Source organism: Suricata suricatta, chromosome 10 (genome assembly GCF_006229205.1).
Source record: "Suricata suricatta isolate VVHF042 chromosome 10, meerkat_22Aug2017_6uvM2_HiC, whole genome shotgun sequence".
Lineage (NCBI taxonomy): Eukaryota > Metazoa > Chordata > Mammalia > Carnivora > Herpestidae > Suricata > Suricata suricatta.
In genome coordinates this window covers 127,438,492-127,463,816 of record NC_043709.1, presented here as the reverse complement: position 1 = coordinate 127,463,816, position 25,325 = coordinate 127,438,492, and the positions used below count along the sequence as shown (strand labels likewise).

General features: G+C 41.8%; 1 protein-coding gene across 4 annotated transcripts in view; it reads right to left on the bottom strand.

Moving 5' to 3' along the window:
• Nucleotides 1-25,325, bottom strand: part of USP6NL (USP6 N-terminal like) — a 173,297-nt gene that overhangs the window by 41,801 nt on the left and 106,171 nt on the right. For 3 of the 4 annotated variants that reach the window (XM_029954760.1, XM_029954761.1, XM_029954759.1), the window contains 3 exons: nt 20,677-20,716; nt 9,645-9,725; nt 2,911-3,018 (listed from right to left, as the gene is read on the bottom strand). In XM_029954760.1, coding sequence (XP_029810620.1) covers nt 2,911-3,018; nt 9,645-9,725; nt 20,677-20,716 — 229 coding nt within the window. The remainder of the gene's footprint in view (nt 1-2,910; nt 3,019-9,644; nt 9,726-20,676; nt 20,717-25,325) is intronic. The other variant, XM_029954762.1, reaches the window with a different exon arrangement.

The window sequence follows — 25,325 nt, the reverse complement described above, 5'->3', positions numbered from 1 at the left end:
CTATATCTATATATACGTATATCTTCCTTAACTCCAATGAACATACATAAAAACATAACTGCTAACTCCTGACTTGAGCTAAAAGTAGAAAGAAGCAGGATATCTGGAACATGAGTGTAAGTGTTAAGTTTTCATGGCTATGTGTATACGCTTGGGTTCTGAGGCAGGAGCTCAGAGAATGGCAGTTTCTCTAGCTTTTACAATCATGACCAGTAACCACGGTCTACTTCAGAGTCCTAAATTCAGAGGAAGATATTTATAGTTCGGTATTAGAATCACATGGCCACTAAAATGTTACTGTATGTTATCACTGATAAAAGTTGATCTAGAAGATATCAAAATTTAGTTTAAAAATGATAATCTGTTTGTATTTGTCCTTTAATTTTTTAAAGGGAATTGGCAAGTAAAAGGTTTCAATTATGGTCCTACGGGCCGTGGCAAAAAATGAGAAGTCAAAGACAAAAAGAAATGTTTGCTAGCATATGAGAAAATAGTTCAAAGGCAGAACGCTGAAACACATCTATAGTATCAGTCTCTCTACAGAACAAGAAAATCCAATGTAAAAAGGCCTCAAGACAGAAGTAAATCCCAGTTAAGTAGTAAAAAAAAAAAAAAACCCAAAACCCAAAAAGCCACACAAACAAAAAACAAGTCAGAAAGATGATGTTGTTGCCCGTTTATACACAAGTGTATAGAATACACGAAATCAAGCATATTTCCTACTCCAGCACAAGGAGGGAAGGCAGCTTCCATAGTTATCTGTGGGACTGGGTGGGCTGAGACCCAGGAGGGTCACAATAATACAAAATACACATTTCATTTCCAAGAAGTCGGACCTGCTGACCCTATAAACCCGAAGGCGAAGTATAGTGGAAAGCAGGACGTGCAAACACAGGACAGCCCTGCGTGCTGGGCCGGCGAGACCCTGAAGCCTCTGGAAGGCTGTTGTCACGGTGGACTCAACTGCTGGCCGTGAGACAGATCACAGACACAAGAGCGACAGATGACACTGAGGTACAAAAGGGGAAAAAGAATAGGAGGACGTGGTAGGTGGGAGTGCCAGCCCAGGAGCTGGGACAACCTCACCCACCTGAGAAGAATCTAAGCAGCTCTATTCCTAGTGAAGTTCCAACCTGAGGAGGGCAGTTCACACCATCCTTAGAGAAAGAGAGAGAGAGAGGAAGGAATGGGAAAGGCAGACCATCACATAATGATGTCAGGAAGACTCAAAGAGTAAAAAAATAATTTGTGATCATGGAAGCACTGATGGGTAAGTCATTTCTGGCGTTGTTGTTAGCATACGACTGGCACTGACTGAATGGGTCTCCCGTGTTAACCGGTGCCCGGATCGCTTCGGTCCTCGCAGAGCAAGTCTGACAGGTAACTGAAAGCACGGCGCCGCTACTGGTACCTGTGCTGGATTGAACAGGGCCCCTCCCCAAATTCACATCACTCCAGAGCCTAGAAATGGGACCTGATTTGGGAATTAGGGTCTTTGCAGATGTAGTCAGTTAAGATGGGATCATCCTGGATTGGGCTGGAGCCCCAGTAACTGGTGTCCTTATCAGATGGGACACACCAACAGAAGGCGGCCACGGAGAAGGCCACGTGAAGACGAGGCAGAGATGGAGGATGCAACAGCGAGCTTGCAGCGAGGAGCGGGCAGGAAGGACTGTCCCCCAGCCTCGAGAGACACTCCGGTCCCACTACCACTCTGACGTCAGACTTGTCTCCTCCAGAAGTGAGACAGAGGCGCGGTCGTGGTGGTGAGCTGCGCAGCCTGGGCGCTCTGCGGCAGCCCCAGGAAACGCACCGAGCAGGCTAAGGAAAGGAACTGGGTTCTCTCGTTAACAGAACCAAATTTTAATGGACACCTATCATACGCCAGGCACACAGCTCTAGGTGCTGGATTAGATTCTGTATATTTTCTCAGACATTATTTTCAATACTGGCCTAAAACGAGGATACTAAAAGCAAATACCTTATCAAAAGGTAAAAATAATTTGAAACTCTAAAACCCTAAGACATAAACCCATAGTCTCTGGAGGGCCCAAACAGCTAATTTAAAAATGTTTCAGACACACAAAATAAGTAACTCTTGAAATTAACCAGTATTTATTATGGTAATCTTGGTAAAATTTTACACACACACACAGAGACACACACACACAATATGAAAAAGAAAAAAATATATATATATAGGTTTTAAATTACAAATAATTTTTCTTTTATCCATTTATGTACACTTTCTGAGGAACATGTTTCGGAATGGTTTTTAGATATATGTTTCGTATTCCTTTCAAACATTGATATAAAAGTTAGGTCTATAAAGGGTGTTGCTGGAGTGACAAGGAGGTAAATTTAACGCATTAGCTAATTTAAGGAAAGTGTTCATCATCACGGAGTCAAAAGTTTGACATTAAATTAATAAATAACAAAACTTAGAAATACCCACTAATCTTGGAAGAAAACAGTCTTCTCATGCTCAGAAGGAAAGAGCAAAGCCCCTACAGGCAGCTGTTCAAGAAAGGAATTCTGCTGTTTCCCCACAATGGCCACGAGGGACATTGTTGATGTCTTTAGTGCCTCCGCACTGCAAATGGGCACTGATGATCAGGGATGAGTCCACACGGACTCATGGATAGGCCCCTACACTGGTCATTTCAAGTACGCGCAAAGCCCTGGAGACTGACTGATACGGAGAGTAACATTTTCACTGAAGGCTTTGATTGAAAGTTAGGAGGTAGACTGCACTAAACAAAACAATCAAGAAAACAATAGACTTACAAAACTCAGTGTAGGATCATTTTAATATAACTTCAAAGGACACGAATATCTTACATCACCTTGAAAGAGAAAGGAAATGTTTTTACTTCTCAGTTTCAAAACAAGTTAGCTTTAGATACTCACACTATAAAGATCTCTTGTTTCTTCTTTCATTTTAGGGATCTCCAGAAGTAGAGCCCAGACTTCGCCTCTGAGCTGGAGTGGGATTCCTTTGTAAATTCTCCTATGAAACTTATTAAAAGAAACATAAATTGAAGGTTACAAATGACCAAATCTTAGATTGATCTCTCCAATCAAACTAATTAATATTTGTTAGTCCTTTATTTTCAAAGTATCCACGACAACTGATACACTTTGACATGGCGCACCTGGATCCTATCTCTCCTCCTGCCACCCTGACGGGGAGGCGTACACAGAAGACACAGGAGGTGGACAGTGTGCCTAGTGCATTCGCATTTTCATACCATTACAAAGGCGCCCCTCACGCGGCATGAAAGCATTTTAAGGCGTGAGCATCTGATTTACACATTCCCCGTTGATATAAGTAACTAGTTATGCACTTTCTTCCTTTTCCCCCACTGTCTAAATGGCTCCAAATACCAAAAAGGTTGCCTGGTCCCAGAAGTGCTCTCCCGGAGCGCAGAGGATACTGGAACCCCTAACACCTGTTCCTGCAGCAACTCCTCTCTGGGCTCTCCACAGTGGATACACACCCTGTCTAGCTCACAACTCGGCCAACTCCGCCCTCAATCTTCAGTTCTCTCTGACTCCTGCCTCCCTGTCTCTGCCCTGCCACCCCCCCCACCCTGCCCTCCCTTCCTCTCCCTTTTCCCGCTCCTCTTTTCAATTTTGGTAGTTTTTCAGGAATACCTTGCTTGCCCTCACTTTGGAATGAAATGAAGAATAAAGCATCAGCATCATCAAGTCTTTGGGTCCTTGTACGCTTCTATCCCTCTATGACTCTGAAGACAATACACTTCTCCATCTTCTCGTAACTGTCTCTTATTTTCCTCAAGGCTAATCATTCAAAATAGCATACAAATCTATTGTGGTCATTACAAAGTTGTGCATAATAAGACTTGAAACTTTAAAGTAAATGTCCAAACAAGGAAATGATTAAACAAATTATGGCAGAAATCTTAAGGAGTAAAGTAACAATAGGTAAATAATTACTTTTACAATCAAAATAATATGTGTTAACAGTATGGCTAAAAAAATCAGATGTACGTTCTAATAATTGAAATGCTGACAAGTTATGAATAAGCAGAATTTCACCTTCTACTAGACATGATCTAGTTTTGGGAAACTAACGTTTTAGTAATGAAGTCATGATGTAGCTTTATGAAACTGTGGCTTAAAATAAGCAACACTGTAGAACAACTTTTACTGTGAAAGAGAGAATATTAAGAAGTTGATTCCTTAGGCAAATTCTGTACGTAATTTCAGCTTTGTTCTTCTGGTATAAACACACTATGCCTCAAATGTGAAACAGCAGCAGACAGTGACTAGAATCATCAACGTGTTAACTTGCGCAGTCGCTCTAACGACAAGAATATATATGGAAAGGTTTGGGGTAAACTAGATGTTGCTACTTGGAATTTCTCCCATGTACTAAACACTGACCACCATTAACTGTAAACTGAGTGTGGTTTAAAAAAACAGTGAACTTAAGATTTACTTTACTAAAGGAAGTGTGCCATCTACATTCATTCCAAAGCTGTAATATGTATTACTATACTTCTTAAAGTGTTTCCAAATTATCTGCTCCATTTGTAAGGATGCTGCACTGTAAGCATCGGGCATGAGTATCAGAAGGTGTGGACATTACTGCAAATGTGAAAAGGGAAATTTCAACAGTCAAGTGGAAGGTGAAAGCAGGCAAACAGTAACTTCGTGAACTTGAATCTCCACAAGGCTGATGTTTTCAATGAATAAAATAAGAGTTCTAACATGTATTTCTCAAACTATATTGCTTAAAAAGTCTTTAGACATTATTTTACTGTTTTTATTCAATTCTGGATTCAACAACTATACATAAATGTCCATTTTTCATCTTACGGTAAATCTAAAATTTAAATAAAGACAGTTTTACTTTTCCCTTTCAAGACAGATGGCTTTTTTTCTCTCTCATTGTACTGGTCAGCCTCTCCAGTATAATGCTGAATAGCAAGGGATGCGGGTAAATGTCATGTCTTGATACTGAGCTTGGGGAAAAAATTTACTTTTTCACCAGGACAGTCTGATGCCAGCGATAGTTTTGTAGATGCCCCTGATTGTGTCAGAGTAGTTTCCTTCCATTCCGACTTAACTGAGAGTTGGTATCAGCAATGGATGTCTGATTTGTTAAGTGCTTTTTCTACACTGATTCAGATGAAGTGTTTTTTTTCTTTTTTTAGTTTTTTAATACTTTGAATTACTTTAACTGATGTTCAGATGCTAACCTAACTCTGTATTCCTCAGAAAACCCCACTTAGTCATGATTTGATGTGCTAAAAAAAAAAAAAATCAAATGATGATTATATTAAGAAGAAAAAAGAGAGAAACTTCAGGTAGAAAGAAAAAAATTAATGATCCCAGTGCTACTCCAGAATTCAAATGAAAAATGAGGCATAACTTTAACTGAGCATCTACTATGTGCAGGAAACTATTTTAAACTATAGATGTTTCTCCCATTTAATCACATCAACAACTCTGTAAGATATTATTATCCCAATTTTATAGATGGTGATAGTGAATCACAAAGAAGTTAAATAATATGCCCAAGGCACATACAAGATGTCACCATCTTTTAGCAAAAGATAATAATTTTACATTTTATAAAAAAACAAACACCATCTTTTCAAGGCCACAGTGCACGTAGCTAGTAGTCATCGTTCTGCTCAAGTGAACTTAAAATACATGGATCTAGAAAATGTTAAGGAAATCCAAGAGCAGAAAGCATGAAAATAACAAAAATGAAACTGTACTTAAAAAAGAAGCATGACATCCAAAGTTTTCCCCTCACCATGTTGTACGCCTGAAACGAACATAATATTGTGTCAACGACACTTCGATTAAAAAACTTAAAAGGAATATAAAAATGGATGTATCTGAAGTCCAAGCTTTAAGAGGTAGTGAAATAAAGCATATAAACAAACTCACATATATCAGGAAAAATTAAATTCTGAGACCCTAAAAGAAAGAAACTATGCTTACTGTTTTTCAAATACTCATACTGCTCTATCACAGACTGCCATTATTATAACATATTTTTCATCACAAATTTTCAACTATCATAGAAATTTTGGAAACTTTATAAAACAAAGTAGGAATTATATCAAGTACAACAGTTACTAATAGAATTTGCTTCCTCTCCAGAACACTAGTCCAGTTGACATTTGTTGACATTTGTTGAGAATCTTCTAATTGACAAAGGAAGATCTCGTATTTTCTCTAACAGTCTGTAAAGGAGGCAAAGCAAATGCTCTGCCCCTTCAAATGCCGGGAGGCCAGGGCCCTGAGAAGGGGCTTGCTGAGGCCCATGGATTTCATCTTTTTACTCCTACTTCAGGCGACTTTCGTCAAATCACGCTGCCTCTTAAGAGATCACAGCTTGAAATTAAGTAGTAGATTTCAGCAGAAGGTGAGAGGTGCATATTCCAATTCATAAATGAATATCATTCATTCTAAAAAGAAACTTTGTGATGACTGCCTGCTTTGTGGCCTACACTCACTAGGAAGTATGGCTAGGAACAGGAAAAAGGTCTGCAGAACTCAGTGTGTAGCAGTGAAAATAAACATGTAAGCAGATAACTGTAGCATCAACGTTTAATCCTTTATTATAAAATAAAGTCACATCTACTATTTGCTACTGAGCTGTCACACTCTGATGGGGTAAGTGGTGACAGAGCCGGACTCAGAGGGGCCAGGGTGGAGCAGGAGAAGGGTGGGCACTACACTGTCTAGCCATGCAGGGGAACTTAGTCCTCACGTCAGAGGGAACACCGGAAAAAGCTTAGGAATAAAGGTGTTGGGGAGAGAGCAGTGCATCTGCGGTGTGGTCACTTCTTCCTGGTCCAACAGCAGCGGCTCTCACCTTGAGACTGTATCAGAGACACCGCAGCGGAGGACCGGAAGCATGAATTCCACATGACAGACCCAGGGAAGATCAATACTGAAGGAGACACAGGGATTTGCCAGGAAGGGTAAATGTGGGTGGAGATGACAGGGAGGAAAATAATGAATCGAATAACAATAACGACTTTAATAATAAAGGTCACACTAACATTTTCTGATTATTTATTTGGAGCCAGCATGTGTGTTTCTATATCAATTTATTTCTTGCAATATTATCATGTTCTTAAAGAGGTAAATACTATTATTATCATCCCCATTTTATGGATGAGAAAATTAAGGTGCAGAAAAGTAACTAACTCATATCATAAAACTAATAAACTACAGAAGAACTGAAATTTAGTTCGACTTCAGAGACCACAGTTTTAACAACCTTGATATAAAATGTCTATATGTTAGATTTAAACCACATTTTAATATTCCAATTTGAAAAGTACTACCTTTAAAATTCTGTTAGAAATTTATTTTATGGATATGATAATGTCAAATCTTAAAGAAAAAATAAACTGAGGTTCCCTGAATCTACCTTTGCTTCCAGTATCTTGTTCCCTTGCCAACAGAATCAAGTAGTCTATTTTAGTCACACAGATACTTTTAAAAATCATCAACTGAAAAACAATCCATTGACTGACTTAACATTTTCAATACCTCTTTCTACCCTTAGTGGTGTGAAACAGTGATGAAATGTGCTAACCCACAGCACCATGGCGGCCAGTGAGTCAACTTCTCAGCTCACCCAATATGGCTCTCTTTGGGGGGCTTGCAAACCCCCAAGTGGACACCAGGAAACCAAAGTTCCCCCTGAGCTGCTGAGGTCTTTACTGCCTCCCCATTTTCTTTTAGGTTCCCTGATCCATTAGCTCCTTCACCTCTGCCTCCAGAGAGGCAGGAGTCCCTCATGTCCAAATCTTAAAAAGTTGTTGCTTTTAAAAAATTTATTCATTTATTTGAGAGGGAGAGCGGGAAGGGGTGGAGAGAGGGAAGGGGTGGAGAGAGGGAGAGAAAAAATTCGAAGCAGACTCTACACAGTCAGTGCAGCCTGGTATCATAACCTGAGCCAAAACCAAGAGTCAAATGCCGAAACTGAGACACAGTGCTCAACCCGAAGGTTGAGAACACACAGACAACGCAGACAACCTTAATGGAAACTCTTTCATTAAAGCTTGGACTCTAACAACTCTACTATTCTCTATCACAGCTATATCTTTATCTCAAGATATATTTAGAAATTTTGTATTCCTATTATGTAAGTAAGGAATCTGTGGAGAGAAAACTTATACCTCCTCTTGGAAGAGAAGAAAAATATGTGCTACTTTTCCCTCGGTACAATTTAGGTATGAACTGAAAGCAGCAGTTCTTTTAGAAGGTACATTTTGTCTCACATCAAATTGGACCATACAGATCATCAAATAATTCCAGCATTATCCTTGTGGGAAAAGGCTTTAAAATCACACATCAAAAAAACAGTTCTGTTAAAATCTCTCTTACTGGGAACTACATTAGCCAGAGTTGCTGTCAGAATAAGGGCCTAGTAGAATTGCTCATTTTCACACAAGCTTACCTACTTTCACAGATATATGTGTACGAGGGAAGAACACCAAGCTGTATAATTCTACAAATATTTTACGGGACTGGATGGGAGATGAAAGGCAGGTGCTGCGTGTCGACATTTACCCTGTAATCCCTACTCGGGCAATCTTTCCACAAGGACAGGAGAGAAAGCAGGTGCCAGCTTTAGGCCAGTCTGGGCGACAGCATGATGATGAACGAGGGCATAGATGCTCTACTTCACATTCTACACAGACTGATGGCTCTCAGAAAACCTCTTGAGTTCCAACCGTGATGCTAAAGTACACAGTTCATAAAGTCGACAATCCCAAAATGAACTTACATCTGATGAAAATAAAATCATAAAAGAGTCTAACAGACTTTAAATAAGGCTATTTAGGACGCTCAAAAAGAAAAAGGACATTAGTCCTGTGAGATGCCCTATGACAAAAAGACTCCCACGGTCTCTTAAGTTTCACTCAATTTAAGGTCCCTCTTGAAGGTGCGGTGCCCCTTCCTCATGTTATAATAAGGACTCTGAGGAGTCCTCTAATAAAGGACTTAACTTGCCTAACTCTGGTTTGTTCTGATTTTTCCCAACTTTATTTGACCAGAGAGCCCTTTTCTCATTTAAAAGAAACTTCTACCGCCATGAATTTCACAGCTTCCCTCTCTTTTGTGAGGAGAGTGGGCGTGATAGTAAATAGATGTGTATGTTGTTTTAATTGATTTAAAACAGCACCAACTGCACGGGGCAAAAAGATTTAAGGGGAGGTTTGCTAGAAGCTTTTGGAAAGAAGACTGCTCCTGCTTCAGGGAAAGCTTTGAGAGGCCAGCCCTCTTCCTGAGCAGTGTGACATGTGGGCGTGCAGTGTGACAAAGATTGTGATCCCACGGGGGGTGGGGGGGGCAGCCTCAAGATAAAGCTGACGCCGCAGAAAAGAGAAGAGAGGGAAGGAAACTAAATCACAGGCAAGGCGATGGAGAGTCTGAAGCAAATCACTCCCGAAACCATCCTATGCCCTCTGACCTGACATTCTGTTACAGCATAAAGACTCCTAATTTACTAAATTACATTATACTGAAACTTTTGAGAATATGAACATGATATTCCTAAAATTTAAGAAAAGCTTTTATTGGGAAAATCCACACTCAATTTGTATAGTATCCGATAGAAATAACATTATTTTAATTACCTTTTCGGTGTTCTTGTACTTTTCCCATCCTTTTAGCATTTTCAACCACTTAGTCGTTCTTTCAATTTCCAGTTGTTTTTGCTAAAATGAAATTGAAATTCATTGTTACTCTTTAAGGCTTCCATACTCACAAATTACAAAAAAAAAAAATGCTGCTTAACAACAACAACAAAACTACTAAAAAAGTTAAGCTCTTAGTTAGCAAATATACTATCTAACTTTAAAAAGTTAGATCATTTATGATTGTTGTAGCAATAGTTTTCCACAGCTAAAAACAGGACAGGTAAAGAGAAAGGAATTGTTTAAATTTCTCCAATGCTTTTAAACTAATTGCTGAAAACACTATGTATTGTACAAAATTAAACCAAAAGGAAATTTTTAATTATTTTGCAATACATTTTATGCAGCAACAAAAGAAGACTTTTGGATTCGATTTTCTGCTGTTACATTTTACTGAATTCTGGCATCTTAATGTTTTCAGTGACCAAGATGATTATTTAAAGGAGAACTGGGTATTTATGTGTGGGGAGATTAATACAGAAGTAGCAATATACTAGTAAAAATTTATCCAAAAGTAGGTGAAAGTTGCTGCCCTGAAGATCAAAGTTCAATGTCTGCTCAGGGCGACTATCATGGACGCGGACAGTGCTGTGACAGGTGTGACAACATGAGATCAGAAAAGGTGACAGCAAGGGCACAACGGAAGGGCAGTCAATCCACCCAGGATGTTAAGAAGATAAGCCCTAAATGAAGAACTGAAAGGTTATTAGGATTTCATCAAGCACAATGTGAGAACGAACATTCTAAGAAGCATGGGAAGATGCGGTTCTGAGATAATTCAGCGCTGTGGGCGGCTGAGGGCAGTTCTAAAGAACTAAAGAAAGAAGCATCAGGAGATGAGTCTGGAAATGTAGGCAGGGGTCTTAGATGTCACACCAAGTTGGGATTTGGAGTAAAGCTGGGAAATAGGGAGGGTGGTAACAGAAAATGCTTCTTCCTTCCTCCTTCTTTGGTCTCCAGGAGAAGGGATGTTTTTTCCTAATTATTTGGGTCTGTTGTCCAACCTCTTATCAACTCCTAAGGTGGTAAAGTGACTTGCCTAATTAGTAAATTTAGAAAAAGAACTAGGCAAGCACAACTCGTCTGCCCCTTTTCTGTAGAAGCCTGACACATATGTGGCAGGCACATGTACCCACCCTTCAGACAGAGAAATACCCTCCTCAGCCAAGAAGTCTGCGGGGACCTCTCTGTCTGTGTCTCCTGCCAGCCTGGAGTCAGGGAGCCCACTGTGGCTGCACGCCTAACACGCGCTCTCCCGTAATGACTCTGGCGCCCGTGAAGGCAGACATGTCTGCGGTCTCCCCAGTCCCCAGAGCACTGCCGGACACAGAGAAGGTACCGAAGTATTTCATTCTCATGAACAGAATCCAAAGTAATCCTTGCTCATGAGTGAGCTAAGATTCTGCCATTTTGTAAATTCTCCTCAATCCCCACATTTTCTCTTCTGGAGGCATCTGTAAGTGGAATAGCTAGATGACGCAAAAGCAAAGGAAATGAAAGACTATACAGGAAGAAAATCGTTCTGAAGATACACTTGATGCTCCAAACGGTAAGCTTATGACAACCCTGTAAGGTAAGTGTGATCGTCCCTATTTTGCAAATAAGGAAACAGAGGAATGAGGGGGTTAAATGACTTTCAAATTCCCTATCTAGTAAGGTCAAGTTTGAAGAGAGGGTCAAGTTTGAAGAGAGGGGCAAAGACCTGCACCCCTAGCCACCGTATCTCTGTCTCTGGCCTCCCACGTGTCCTCGGCTCAGGTAATTACAGTTGACATGAAAGCGACGGCTCTTCACTGACGGTCCTCAGGACAGTCTCACACAGGCAGATGGTATATGCCCACCACCAATATTTTTAGATTTAAAAGAAGCATAAAATCCCAAAGAAAATCCTGATTTTAGGAAAAGAGTCTCAATTTCTAAAAATGAAAATATTTTTAGAGAATTTTATTTCTAGGCATATTTTTAAAACTCTTTAATTACTTCTTAAATCCTTCTAAAAATTGTGATGAGTTTTTCATAATAAAAGATGATCACTCGTGAATAAAACATATTGTTATAATTTCCATTTTTCAAAAGACTAAGCATATTCTTCATTATATTATTAGTGATAAAATGTTGCAGATGGTTCCAGAACTATGTTTAATTTTAAAGCTCAGTGGGGCACTGAAATCTAATTAATGTTTCTGCCAAATGTGACTTTAGAGAAGGCCACGCTGTGAAAAACTAAGATTGATCGAAGTTTAGTATTTTTTGTTCTTCTGCACTTCCGCCCGACTTCTTCAAATACAAGCCCTTTCTCCACCAACAAGAAAATACCAAATAACTCAAGCCAACCCACGAGTGTAATAACACACACTTTGCCAGGAACAACCCTGCGAAGACCCAGCAGGTCTCTCTCTCTGTTTCATTTTTATGACTATGAATTATCAATGAATCACTTTAAGAAGTAGTTATTCTTTTTTGTAAAGGCATTATACTATGTATTCTCGTATTGATCATATACATTGGTTATTTTAAATGCTACACATGAACACAGAAGGACAAAATACACCCATACAGTTTTAAAAACCAGTAAGTATGCTTTTCTTTCCCCTACAGGGAAGAAGAAAAAGAAAAAGCCACACCTTGGAAAAGTTCCCATGCTGCAGGATTTTAAAATTATATATTAGTAGTTCCATCTGGTTTAAGTGTTACCTCTGTGATGCCATCAATTCAGTGACACCTGACTTAAAAGCAGGGGACTGTCTTCCCCCACTCATGAATCTACAACTTGTGGATAAAATATACCCTATCACCAAACACGCTACAACTAACTATTCCAGAACTTAGTCTAAAGAAGTAACTGAAATCACAAACGTGAACCTAAATGCTCCAGAAAGACAGGCTAAGGGACACCACCTTGCTGTGGACTCAGTAACACCAAGATAAACTAGAATATAACAGCAAGTGAGGATCTCAACCTACAAGCTCAGGAGATAATCAATCTCAACATTTTCAAACTATTTCCCTGACCATGCCACTCCCCTCCTCTTCTCCCGCGTCACTACTAGTAAGCCTAGCAAACTAGAACTGTTTCCCTCCTTCCCACTCCCCAAACCACACTCTGCTGGTCCCATCCGTGTCTGTTGCTTCCATCATGTCCCCTGTCCCGGTTCAGCCATCCTAACTCCCAGATGAAGGCACCAACTTCTCACTGGGAGCTCAGGTGGCTTCAATCCTGCCTCTACTGCTACCACAACTTTTCCAATGTGTCACAGTTAAAAACCCTCAACGGCCACTCACTATCTACAAATAAAGTCCGAACGCCCACAGGGATGGCTCCTCACAATACGGCCCCGCTCCCCTCCAAGTCTCACGCCCGGCTACCTGCACGATCTGGCCACCCTAAACTGTCTGCCATTCCCAGAACACGAGGTATTTTCATGCCTCTTTAACCAAAGTTTGTCATCTGTCTGCCTGTGGTGCTCTTCCTCACCATCACTTGGTAAAATATATCCTCTCCGTTAAATGTCAAAGGTCTGGAACCTTCTCAAATGCCTTCATGGTCCAAGCACAATTAATTGTTTCCTCAGCATTTCATGGCACAGACTGAGGATCTGGCTGGCCTGGGTTCAAATTTGAATTTTGCCCCTTCCTATCTATCGGTTTCATTTTGGGGCAAGTTTCTTAATCTCTCCGTATCTTAGCTGTCTTGTCTACAAAATAAGAATTCTTAGAATTATTATTATAACACCTCATAGCTGTGTTTCAGTTGCCCTAAATGACCAAATAATAATAATAATAATGATATGATTAACATATAAACTCCTTGACAACAGGAAATGTATCACATACTCATTTTAAGATCATCACCTAAAACAATGGTTGTTATACTGAAAAAGCTAAATATTTTTAAGTTAAACATAATTTATAAGAGATGAGAAAATGGCACTGTGAAACAATTAATAGCATTCTACCAGAGGTAGAGGGGTAGGAAGGAAAAAGTATGAATGACTGAACAAAGGTCATAAATACTTTTGATGGTAATTCAATCACTGTAATATGGAAACAGCCAGAAATAAATTCTAATAGTATCTCTCATGTAACATCATGGGGAAAATGGTATCATTCCATCATATTGGCAACGCCTATCAAATACTGCCAAAAGGCAGAATTACTGATATTAGAAATCTATACAAAATTAGTACCAGAAGCTCTGCTGACATCATACACAGACATCTGACTTCTCCCAACTTTTATTCTGAAATATTTTAAACCCACAAAAAGTTAGAACAGTGCACCACGTACTTACACAGTTCACCCTTAAACAACATGGGTCTGTGCAAGTCAACGGACTTTTTCTGATACAGCATAGTACTATAAATGCGTTTTCTCTTCCTTATAATTTTCTTAATATCATTTTCTTTTCTTTAGCTTACTTCATTGTAAGAATACAGTATCTAATACATACAGCATTCAAAATAGATGTTAATTGACTGTTCATGTTATCTGTAAGGCTTCCAGTCATCAGCAGGCTACTGGTAATGAAGATTTAGGGGGAGTCAAAAGTTCTCTGTGGATTTTTGATGGCATGATGCCCCTGCTGTATGGTCCATGGGCAACTGTAATCGGTGCGGTACGCTTTGAGGCAGTGTGGACACCCTGTCCCTTCACAATTCTATCCAGTGGTCTTACCACCCTCTGATAAGCCCTGTCTGAACAGATTCTGATTCTGGTGATTCTACAATGATGTGATGGGTTTTTCTATGACTCCTTCCATATTATTAATTGACACTTTTGTATTTAAAAATCTTTCCCTTCTAGCCCTCCTCCCTTTGAAATAGCACTATGGTATAAAGAGCTATTTTTTTTCAAATGTTTATATATTTGTTTTGAGAGAGAGAACAAGAGCAAGAGTGTGGAGGAGGGGCAGAGAGAGAGGGAGAGAGAACCCCACCCAAGATCTTCACTGTCAGTATAGAACCCAATGCGGGGCTCAAACTCATGAACTGTGAGATCATGACCTGAGCCAAAATCAACAGTTGGAAGTTTAACCACTGAACCACCGAGTAGCCCCAAATACTTTATTCTATGTGTTATAATCCACTATCCTCATTTTTCTTTTGAAGCTCAAACTGTTCCGAATTTGGCAGGATGGCCTCTTACCTGGCTGGAGATCTGCTCCTTCAAGTGGATCCTTTAGACATGCCCAGCTGGCCCAAGATCATCAGCTTTGCTTTATTTTATGCTCTTTGTACCCCGAACCTAGATCAGCCACTTCTTTAAGAAACAGTGGCTCTTTTAATGGGGAACAGTTGTCAAAAGCTAAAATCCGGTACTAGGTCAGCTCATCATTGCCAATTGTTAAAATCATACGGGAGACCCTAATATAAGAAAATTCTATTGTCCTGAGAATGCCAAAACAACATCTATCCAAAGGAACATAAAGCCGAGGTCTTTGACTCAACTCCATCACCTCCACGGACCAGGAACACCACCCCCTGCTGAGCACTTTTCTTCCCATGAGCTGTTGTCAGAAAAGGACTAAACTTCCATTTGAAGTTTGCAAAGCTGTTTTAAGGTGACGTGCCCTCTGAGTCAGGACTGGCCCTCCTGGTCAGGCAAGGAAAGGTGTAGGGATTACAATGGGGACCAATGTCTTCTTTGCTGCCTCTCAATTTCCAGGAATCTCAGGCTATACTTTCAAAGCCCATGCGGAACCAACTGGACGGTAAGTACTTGATGTGGTTCTCCACGTGGTACTCACTTATCTCGTGTCCAGTCCGAGGCTCTTCCCACAGTAATGGCCCTACATATACACAATGCATGGGTGGACATGCAATGGACTTCTAGAATGAGAAATCTTGGAACTCTACTGAAGTCCAAATCTTCAGATGCTTTTTTGCCTCTCCTAACTGAGTAGCAGGACGGGTCACTGAGGACAGGGGACTGGAGTCCCACACACCTGGACCTCACCAGCAGAGGTCAGGAGAGGACAAGATGTACATGGAGGAAGGAGCCCTGTTTAGACAGAAATAAGGACCCTGAAAAGTCTATTGGTCATGTATTTTGAGCAAGATTTCACACCACATAAAATTAAGATACAGTTTTTAAAGATATGAATAGATTCCAATATTCCATAAGCTATGCAAAATATTGCATTACATAAAGAAATAGCTGATCATGAGAATTCATAACTTTACATATCCTTTCCTCCTTATTAAAAACATCAATAACCTCGAAGAAACAATATAATCCATTATGAATATTGCTCTCTGCCGAGTAAATATAATAAGTATGATTGTTTATTTGTTTAAATGCCTGTTTAGGGGAATCCAAAGCACTCTGCAAATATCAACACTAATCCTCTTAAGAGAGACTGCCTACTACTACCCTTATTTTAAACAGAGAATTGCCTTATGTAAAATAATACGCGGGCAAAGCAGGAACTAAAGCCACGATTACATGACTATGCACTAGTGCACGAGTCCTCCCAAATGGCAGTAAGTGCACGCTTCCAGTGTATGCTCTGTAACGACTGATAAACACGTGCAGAATTCAGTACAGTACTATTTCCATCGACGTTTTTCAATGAAGCCACATGTGCACAATTTTAACTAGTATCCTGGAAACTGCAGGGCTTGGCCATTAGGACTAGGCAGTCACTGAAGAACACCTGAACTGAACTTAAACCAGGAAAACTGGGGGGATTCTGATAAACTAAGGAGTATAGTCCTAGGCTGCTTGTTTGCGTGAGTCTACAGTTCTCATTCCGCTAGAAAGAAACCAAGAGTAAAAGGGAGGCCATGCGATACAAGTGCGGCTTTATACAAAACTTATACAAAAGGCAGAAAGGAATCTCCACGAGCAGCCTCAGAACCCCGCCTCGCGCTCCATAAAAAACTGGCAGATGAATAGAAAATTACGTCTGATGTTAAATTACTAAGGTATGCATAGATTGTTTTAGTGACTTCCTATTAAACACCTTAAAGTAAATAACCACTTAATTCTAAGTCTGACTGCTGGGCAGATCTTTGCACAGGCAAGACTCTGAAAAGATAAAAATGTAAAATCAGCCTCCCTCAAGCAGGCATCCTCCACTCGTCTCTGTCTTACAGGTATTCTTTCCTTCGCTGCCACCTTTCTTGAATCATCTATAGCACCCCCGATTCCATGATGTGGGGACTTTCTGGGCCAGAAAAGTGTAAAAAAGGAAAAGAGAGGTGTGGGCACTTAGGCAGAAATCTCTACTTGGTTGCTAGATTCTATTTTGCCAATTATGGATATCCTTTGTTAAAAGACACCTTCCAATTCTTCTCTCCCTAATTTCTCAAATAAAGGCCACTGTAATATTCAAAAGTGTTTAAGTCACCATATTTAGCGCTATAAAGCAGCCATTACATACATTCATTTGATGATCCATTCACCCACCAATTACTCAGCATAGACTAAGTGCAATGCTCCGTGTTTTAGGGATACAGGAGTAAAGAAAGGAGATACCTCCCTCCAAGATTACATCCTAGTGAGCAAACAGACAAAATAAACAGGTGAATAACATATTTATAGTGGAATAGAGTTAAATGTTAAAGACTAAAATAAAGGAAGGAGGAGGATAATTAGCCTGTGGGGGCGGAGTTTGCAATTTTAGACATCATGGCCAGGAAGGGTCTTATTCTGAAGGTGAAGGTGACATCTGAGTAAACAGCAAAGGAAATGGAATGTGTCTTATAGGTATGGGGGTGAAGGGGGGAGCACCCCAGGAGAGGAAGCAGCCAAAGAAGGAATATGGCAGGCACACTCTGGAACCACTAAGGAGGGCCATGAGTAAGGAAGAGAAGGTGCTGAAGATGCAACAAGAGACTGCACAGAAACCAGGTCATGAAGGCACTGAAGGTCACTCCTAGGACTTGCCCTTTTACTGTGGATACAAATGGAAGCCAAAACAATGTTCCATTCAGAGTGCCATGATCATACGTGACAGGCTCAGTCTATCTCTTTTGGTGAACAGAAAGATTGTGGGGAGAGAGGGAGACAACAGCAGAAGCAGGATGACAGAAAGCTCCAGAAGAGACAAGAACGGTGGCAAAAGTGGTGATGGTAAGGCATCAGGTTCTGTATCTATTTTAAAGGCAGAGCTCACAGGATTGCTGACAGACGAAATGTGGTCAAAGATAACTTACAAGTTTTAGACTGAACACCTCGAAGAGTAGACTCCCACTTACTGACATGGGGGAGTCTGTTGACAGAGTGGATGTAAAGAGAGTAACAGAAATTCCAGTTGGGACACCCATTAGACATCAAGTGTAGACGTCTAAATGTCTGTAGCAGGGCCCACAACTCTGGGATTCGGGGAGGCAAGTCGTCAACACACAGTTGCCATTTAGAGCCAAAGAGGAGATGAGATGAGAAAAAATGCAGATAGGAAAGAGAAGTTCAAGGCCTGGGCTCAAGACACCTCAAAGTACAGAGCTGAGGAGAGGAGAAGGCACAGCAGAGGGAACCGAGAGCGAGCAGCAGTGAGGAGAGACCACGCGGACCGCAGGAGGCCAAGGCCGGGAAGAGAGTGGGCAGCAGCCTGGGCTTCCAGCAAATGCTGCGGCGGATCCTGCGCCTCTCTGCCGGCGGGACAGCGCGCAGGGAACGAGAGAGCCTGATACGGCTGGCCGAGAGGAGGGGGGATGAGGTGGGGAGCTACAAATCTGTCTGGAATGGGTGCAAGAAAGAAATGCAGGAAAGAAATGAAGAAGAAAGAGTCAGGACGCGTCTGTCAGGAAGCGCTGCTCTGAGAGCAAAAGAGAATCCGGGCAGTTCTGGCGGTTCTGAGGAGGGACCGCACAAAGGAAGACCAACGGTCTTGCGGCTGGTGTTTTCTGGGAGAGAGAGTACGCTTCACACTGACAGGGACCGCCCAGCAGAGCGAGAAAGAGTTCAGGAGGGAGGGGGAAGAAGAGCCCAAGAGACGTCCCTGAATAAGCAAGAGGGACTGGAGCCCCTAGGCCCAGATGAGGACGGGTGGGCAGGTGTGGTTGTGCAAGTCTGTGGAAGTTCTCCTGATGCTTCTGTTTTCTTAGAAGAAATAAATGAATGGAGAGCACAGAGGAGGTACTGGAAATCTGAGCAGGAAAGGGTGTTCCAGCAGCCGAAACGGAGCGAAAATTCGCTAGAACAGCATGATCTCTATGCAGCACTAAGGTGCGGCTGAAGCTGGTGACCGTGACTTTGAAGTGAAACCAGTCAGCATGGTTGGGAGCCTGGCCCAGTTGCACCGGGCCAGGCGGGCCGGCATTGCAGAGGCAGAGAGCTGGCCGCAGGGAGGTTGGAGCTCAGACCCGAGGAAGCAAGAGAGGCGAGGTGGGGAGAGGCATGCGCAAGAGACCGCACTGGCTGGAGCGGGATTTCACCTGGGAGGGGCCGGGGAACGACGGGGTGGTGAGGGATAATGTCACAGTGGGTCGAGCAGTGGGGTCCAAGGTCAGTGAAGTCGGGACACTAGACAAGAGCGTGGGAACAAGCCCTCGGGTTCCCCTTTCAAAGTGGACTGAAAGAAGCCACCAACAACCTCCCATCGATCTGGTCACTGGATGGACAGTGAGTCTCAAAGCAGAAACTATGTCTTATCTGACCCTGGTGTTCTAGGCAGTACCCAGCCCAGCGCCTGATACATAGTTGCTACTCAATAATGTATCTATTGTAGGAAAGAAACTCATTTGCCAAAACATCAAGGTTATAATACTGGGAGAGAACCAGGCAGTCACAAGGGAATTCAACTGCAGAAAGAACCTATAAAGATTTTCATTGAAATAATATATATATATATATATATATTATATATATATTACATCAATGGCAATTTTGTTACATCTTAAAGTTATGCTTCATTTTCAGAAATTTTTGATTTCAGAAAAGTTTTCTAAACTATTTTTCAAATTCTCATCCAATGTTTTATCTCCATTGTCTGAAACTCAGTCTCCTTCCTCCACCAAACAACAGACTGAAGATAATTCCAATAAACAGCCTGCCTTTCATTCTGCAATTCACTTTTTGGTACAGAAAAAACAGAGACGGGGAGGGAGACTCTGATGAACCTTAAAACACTCAATATTGGGGCACCTGGGTGGCTCAGTTGGTTAAGCATCCAACTTTAGTTCAGGTCATGATCTCACGATTCGTAAGTTCAAGCCCCATGTCGGGCTCTGTGCTGACAGCTCAGAGCCTGGAGCCTGCTTTGGATTCTGTGTCTCCCTCTCTCTCTGCCCCTCTCCTGCTTGCACTCTGTCTCTCTCAAAAATAAAGATTAAAAAAAATTTTTTTTAATACACTCAATCTCTAGTTCTCACACACACACCTATGGAACCAGCACCCTGGCCAAGTATAATGAGGTAAGACAGAAACACTAAGCATAAAAAAAGTGATATGTTTACTATACATAAGATTTCTCTAAGTCATTAAAGCTATAAGACTTACTTGAATAAAAAGCAAAGTTGTATTGTTGTTGTTGTTGTTTGTAGGACATTTGATTACAGCCTCATGGAACAGTTCTGTAACAGAAAACTATGGGTCTGGAATCGCGCTTCATTAGCCAGAGTGCCTGAGAATCACTTCAGAAGCCTTCCACAATTTACCTACCTGAGCTCCTGCCCGGAGCATCGGACCTAACAGACGGAGGAGGGTCCCAACAACAGTGCTCTGCGAGGCTCTGCGCTCGAAGTGGGAATGAGAACCGGACTGGGCCCCAGCCCGACAGCTAACTGTCTAAATACAGGTCTCTGGTGACTGCTACGTTTCTCTTTTTCACTGTCTATGAGAAGTTCCAAAATCTCCTAAAATTGCTTCACCATTAATTACTTCCTTGCTGTGGTATACTCTAGGTCAACTTCGACGCCTGTACCGTTTACATCTGACCCGGCACTCGAACTCACAGACGTGGTGGAGTTCATCCACCTGATAAACACAACTTGCTAACAGCGACACATAAAAGTGGGGCTGGACTCACCCGTTCCACAGCCGCATTGTGAGACGGGAGCTCCTCCTCGCTGCAAAGGAAGAACAGTCTACGTGAGATCATGGGAATCACAGGAACTTTTACTCATTTATTTTTAAGTTTATTTGAGACACAGAAAGAGTGTGTGCATGCACGGGTGAGCAGGGACAGGGTAGGGAGAGAGGGAGAGAGAGAGATTCCCAAGGAGGCTCCATGCTGTTAGCGCAGAGCCTGACGTGGGGCTGGAATCCATGAACTGTGAGACCGTGACCTGAACTGAAATCAAGTCAGACACTTACCCGACTGAGCCACCCAGATGCCCCCACTGTGAACTTTTTAAAAATTATATACCTATAGGTACCTATGACATACACCACTTATCTGTCATCACAAGAATGGATCAAATTACATAAGCTTCCATTCTACTGAATTCAGTATAAACCAGTCAGCTATTCTGTAACCACAGTGTCCCCACTCCTTAAATCTCCAGACATATGCTGATCAAGACAGTCATCTCCAGCCACATGTGGCGATTTAATCTTAAATGTTAAATTCAAATTAAAGAAAATTGACAGTTCCGTTTCTCAGTCTCAGGAGCCACAGTTCGAGTGTGAGACAGTCATGTTGGTCGAGGCTACTGTTTCAAACAGTGTGTAAATAGGAAGGATGGTCCTGCTCTTGCCAACAAGTCCTACCGGACAGCAAGAACCTTCTTCTGTGAAGGTGGCCATTTAAACAGTAAACATATCGAGCTTTGCAGACCATACAGTCTTTTTCGTGACTATTCAACGTGGAGGCCATGCTGTGCAAGCAGACACAGGCAACATGGAGACGGCGTGCAGTTCTCGCCCCACAAAATGTTCACAGAAACAGGTGGTGAGCAGAAGGTGACCGCAGCCATCATTTGCTTACCTCTACTCTACACCATCTCCTCAACTCTCTGGCTCAAACCATGGCCTCTAACAAATGACTGCTTTAAAAATGGTATAAGGAGGGCCGCCTGGGTGGCTCGGTCGGTTAAGTGTTCCAGCTTCGGCTCAGGTCATGATTTCGCGGTTCGCGAGTTCGAGGCCCGCTTCGGGCTCTGTGCTGACAACTTGGAGCCTGGAGCTTGCTTCAGACTCTTTCTCCCCCTCTCTCTGCCCCACTCATGCTTATGCTCTGTATCTCTCTGTTTCTCAATAATAAATAAACATTAAAAAAATTTTTTAATGGTATAAGGAAACAAAACTACCTCCAATAGATTTATGAATTAAAAGGAAAATTCTAGGGATGCCTGGGCGGCTCAATCGGTGAAGTGTCTGACTTCAGCTCAGGTCATGATCTCACAGTTTGTGGGTTCCAGCCTTGTGTCAGGCTTTGGGATGACAGCTCGGAGCCTGGAGCCTGCTTTGGATTCTGTGTCTCCCTTTCTCTCTGCCCTTCCCCCAGTCACACTCTGTCTCTCTCTCAAAAATAAATACACATTTTAAAAAATTTTAATAAAAAGAAAAATCTAACTCTATAAGTCAGGAAAGCTTCATTTGCCAAAACTTCAATGTGGATGAGATTTTTAAATGTACAACAAAAGATCAAATTCATTTTTCTGATACTGTAATTCTATGATACCACCTCTAACCTAAAACATCCTAAGACGCTTGTATTAACTGTCCGAGACATAAAGACAGTGCACCGCCTGTGACAAAGTTATGTGCTTTGAATTGCTACTTCAGTAGTATTGATGCCTGGGCAATGATACACAGAATCTTGTCTTCCTTTCTCTTGAAATACACAATCCCTTTTTTAAGAGTGTGACACACTAGTATTCAAGAGTCTAGTATTTTCAAAGGCATTTTTGATACTCTGAAGAGTCCCTGGGTGAATACAAACCAATGTACAGCAATGGGAGTGACAAAAAGTGTAACAGCCAAAAGAGGTGTTAGATAGTCCAAACCCCTCACTTCACAGATAAGAAAACCAGCATTTTCGCTCAGTCACAGTCATGCAGCCTAATACAGAGATGCTCAATACTATCCACCCATCCCTGTGGGTTCAAATGAAGATGGACAAAATCTTCAGATTGTGCAGGAGAAGAGGAAGGAGAAGCTGAGAAACCAATTCTCAAGGGGGAAAAAAAAAAACCACCTGAGGATTTAACATAAAAGCCTTTATCACCGTTATCGAAGGTGACACCATGGCAGTTTTATACCTTTCACTGCGCGCACCGGCTGCGTTTCCTGCTTCCTGCAGCCGGTGCAGCATGAGTGACACAGCAGGTGACTCCTGGTTTGAAACCGTGTCCATCCCTTCTTCACTTGCTGGCAGAAAAGGGCTCATCGACACCTTTGGAACTGATTTCTGGAATGCCTGGCACCCGTGGTGCACACCGCGCACGGCATGTGTGGAGCCGGCGGGCAGCCCTGGGCAATGGCGGCTTCTCGCGCAGCGGATGTGAGCAGATCTGAGAGCCGTTTGCTTACACTCTCCTGACTGCAGGTGAAGCACTGGCTCCCGCTGCCCACCGCACGACAAGCCCTCTGAAGGTGCTGGGAGATCTCTTTGGTGGTCTTCTACTTACTAACCAAGCCTCGTGAACCTGGCTGGGCCTAGTCCCAACACTGAACCAGAGCCGAGTTCTGCACTTGACTGTGTAATGGTGCTGACCGCCTCTCAGCTCAGGCTACGTGGCCTGTGTTGGGCAAGTCCTACAGAATGTACTGGTGAAATTCAAGGTGAGACAGGACTGCTGTCTGCATCCCACTCCATCTTCACAGCAAACCGTACTACTGAAAACCCTGGGAGAGACGGATGCAGGAATGAATATACACATAACAGAAGTCAGCCATAGGCAGACTCCAGAAGACGACAATGTGCTCTTGGATTTCCCTCCACCTCAGTGTTTTACATTATTTCCTTCTGCCCTGTCTCAGCCCCACCAGGATCTGATTGCTTAGACAGCACCTCCATCATATCCCCAAATAGTTAGCCTTTTCTTATATGCATTTTTAAATTTTATTCTTTAAATTTTTTTGTTTGAGATATAACTAACTATAACATTATATTAGCTTTAGGTGTACAACATGATGATTTTTTTAACTTAAAATTTTTTTAATGTTTATTTATTTTTGAGAGTGAGAGAAACAGACACAAGTGGGAGAAGGGCAGAGAGAGAGGGAGACATAGAATCTGAAGCAGGCTCCAGGGTCTGAGTTGTCAGCACAGAGCCCAACGTGGGGCTCGAACCCACGCATAGTGATTTGGTATATGTGTATATTACAAACTGATTACTATATTGAGTTAACATCCATCATCACACACAGCTACAAGTTTTTTGGCTTTTTTTCCTTGTGATGAAAACTTTTAAGATCCACTCACTTAGCAACTCTCAAATATACAAGACAGTATTATTAACTAGACAGTATTATTAACTATCATCACCATGCTCTGCACTATGTTCCCAGGACTTACATACTTGTAGCTGGAAATTTGTACCTTTTGATCACATTCACCCATTTTGCCTGCCTCCCACCACCACCGCCATCCCCCACCCGGCCTCTGCCAACCACCAACCTGTTCTTAGTATTTGCAAGTTCATTTGTTTGTTTGTTTTAAATTACACATATAAATGATAACATACAGTATTTGTCTTCCTCTGATTTATTTCACTTAGCATAAGGTCCTCAGGGTCCATCCCATGTCATCACAAATGGTAAAATTCCATTCTTTTTGTGGCTGCATAATATTCCTCCGTGTGTGTGTGTGTGTGTGCGCGCGCGCGTGCACATGCGCGCCTGTGTGCGCACATTTTCTCTATCCATTCACCCATCAATAGACACGGGTTATTTCCATGTTTTGGCTATCACAAACAATGTGGCAATGAGCACAGGGGACAAAAATCCTTCTGAGATAGTGATTTCCCTTTGGGTGAATAACCAGAAGTAGAATTTCTGGATCACACGTAGTTCTATTTTTAATTTTATGAGGAACCTCCATCCTGTCTCCTACAGTGGCTGCACCAATTTATATTCCTACCAGCAGTGCACAAGGGTTCCTTTTTTCCCACATCCTTGCCAAAACTTGTTATTTCTTGTCTTTTTGATACATACTCACTATTCTAACTGGTGTGACGTGGTATCTCATTATCTCATTGTGATTCTGATTTGCATTTCCCGTAACCGATGATGTGAACCACCTTCTCATGTCCCTGTTAGCCATCTGTATGTCTTCTTCGGGAAGATATCTATTCAGGGTCTTTGCCTATTATTTAATCGGGCATTTTGCTACTGAGTGGTGAGTTCTTTATATATTTTTGGAAATTAACCCCTTATCAGATAAATAATTTGAAAATACTTTCTCCCATTTGGCAGGTTGTCTTTTTATATGCTGCACAAAAGCTTTTTGGTTTGATGTAGTCCCATTTGTTTATTTTTGCTTTTGTTGCCTCTGCCGTTGGTATTAGATCCACAAAATCACAGCCAAGACCCATGCCAAGGGGCTTTGTGCCTATATTCTCTTCTAGGAGTTTTACGGTTTCAGGTCTTACATTCAAGCCTTAAATCCACTCATTCTTTTGCATGTGGCTGCCCAGCTTTCCCACTACCACTTAATGAAGAGACTGGCCTTTCCCTAGGGTAGTAACTTAAAGGAGCATACATGCATAGGTTTCTTTCTGGACTCTCAAG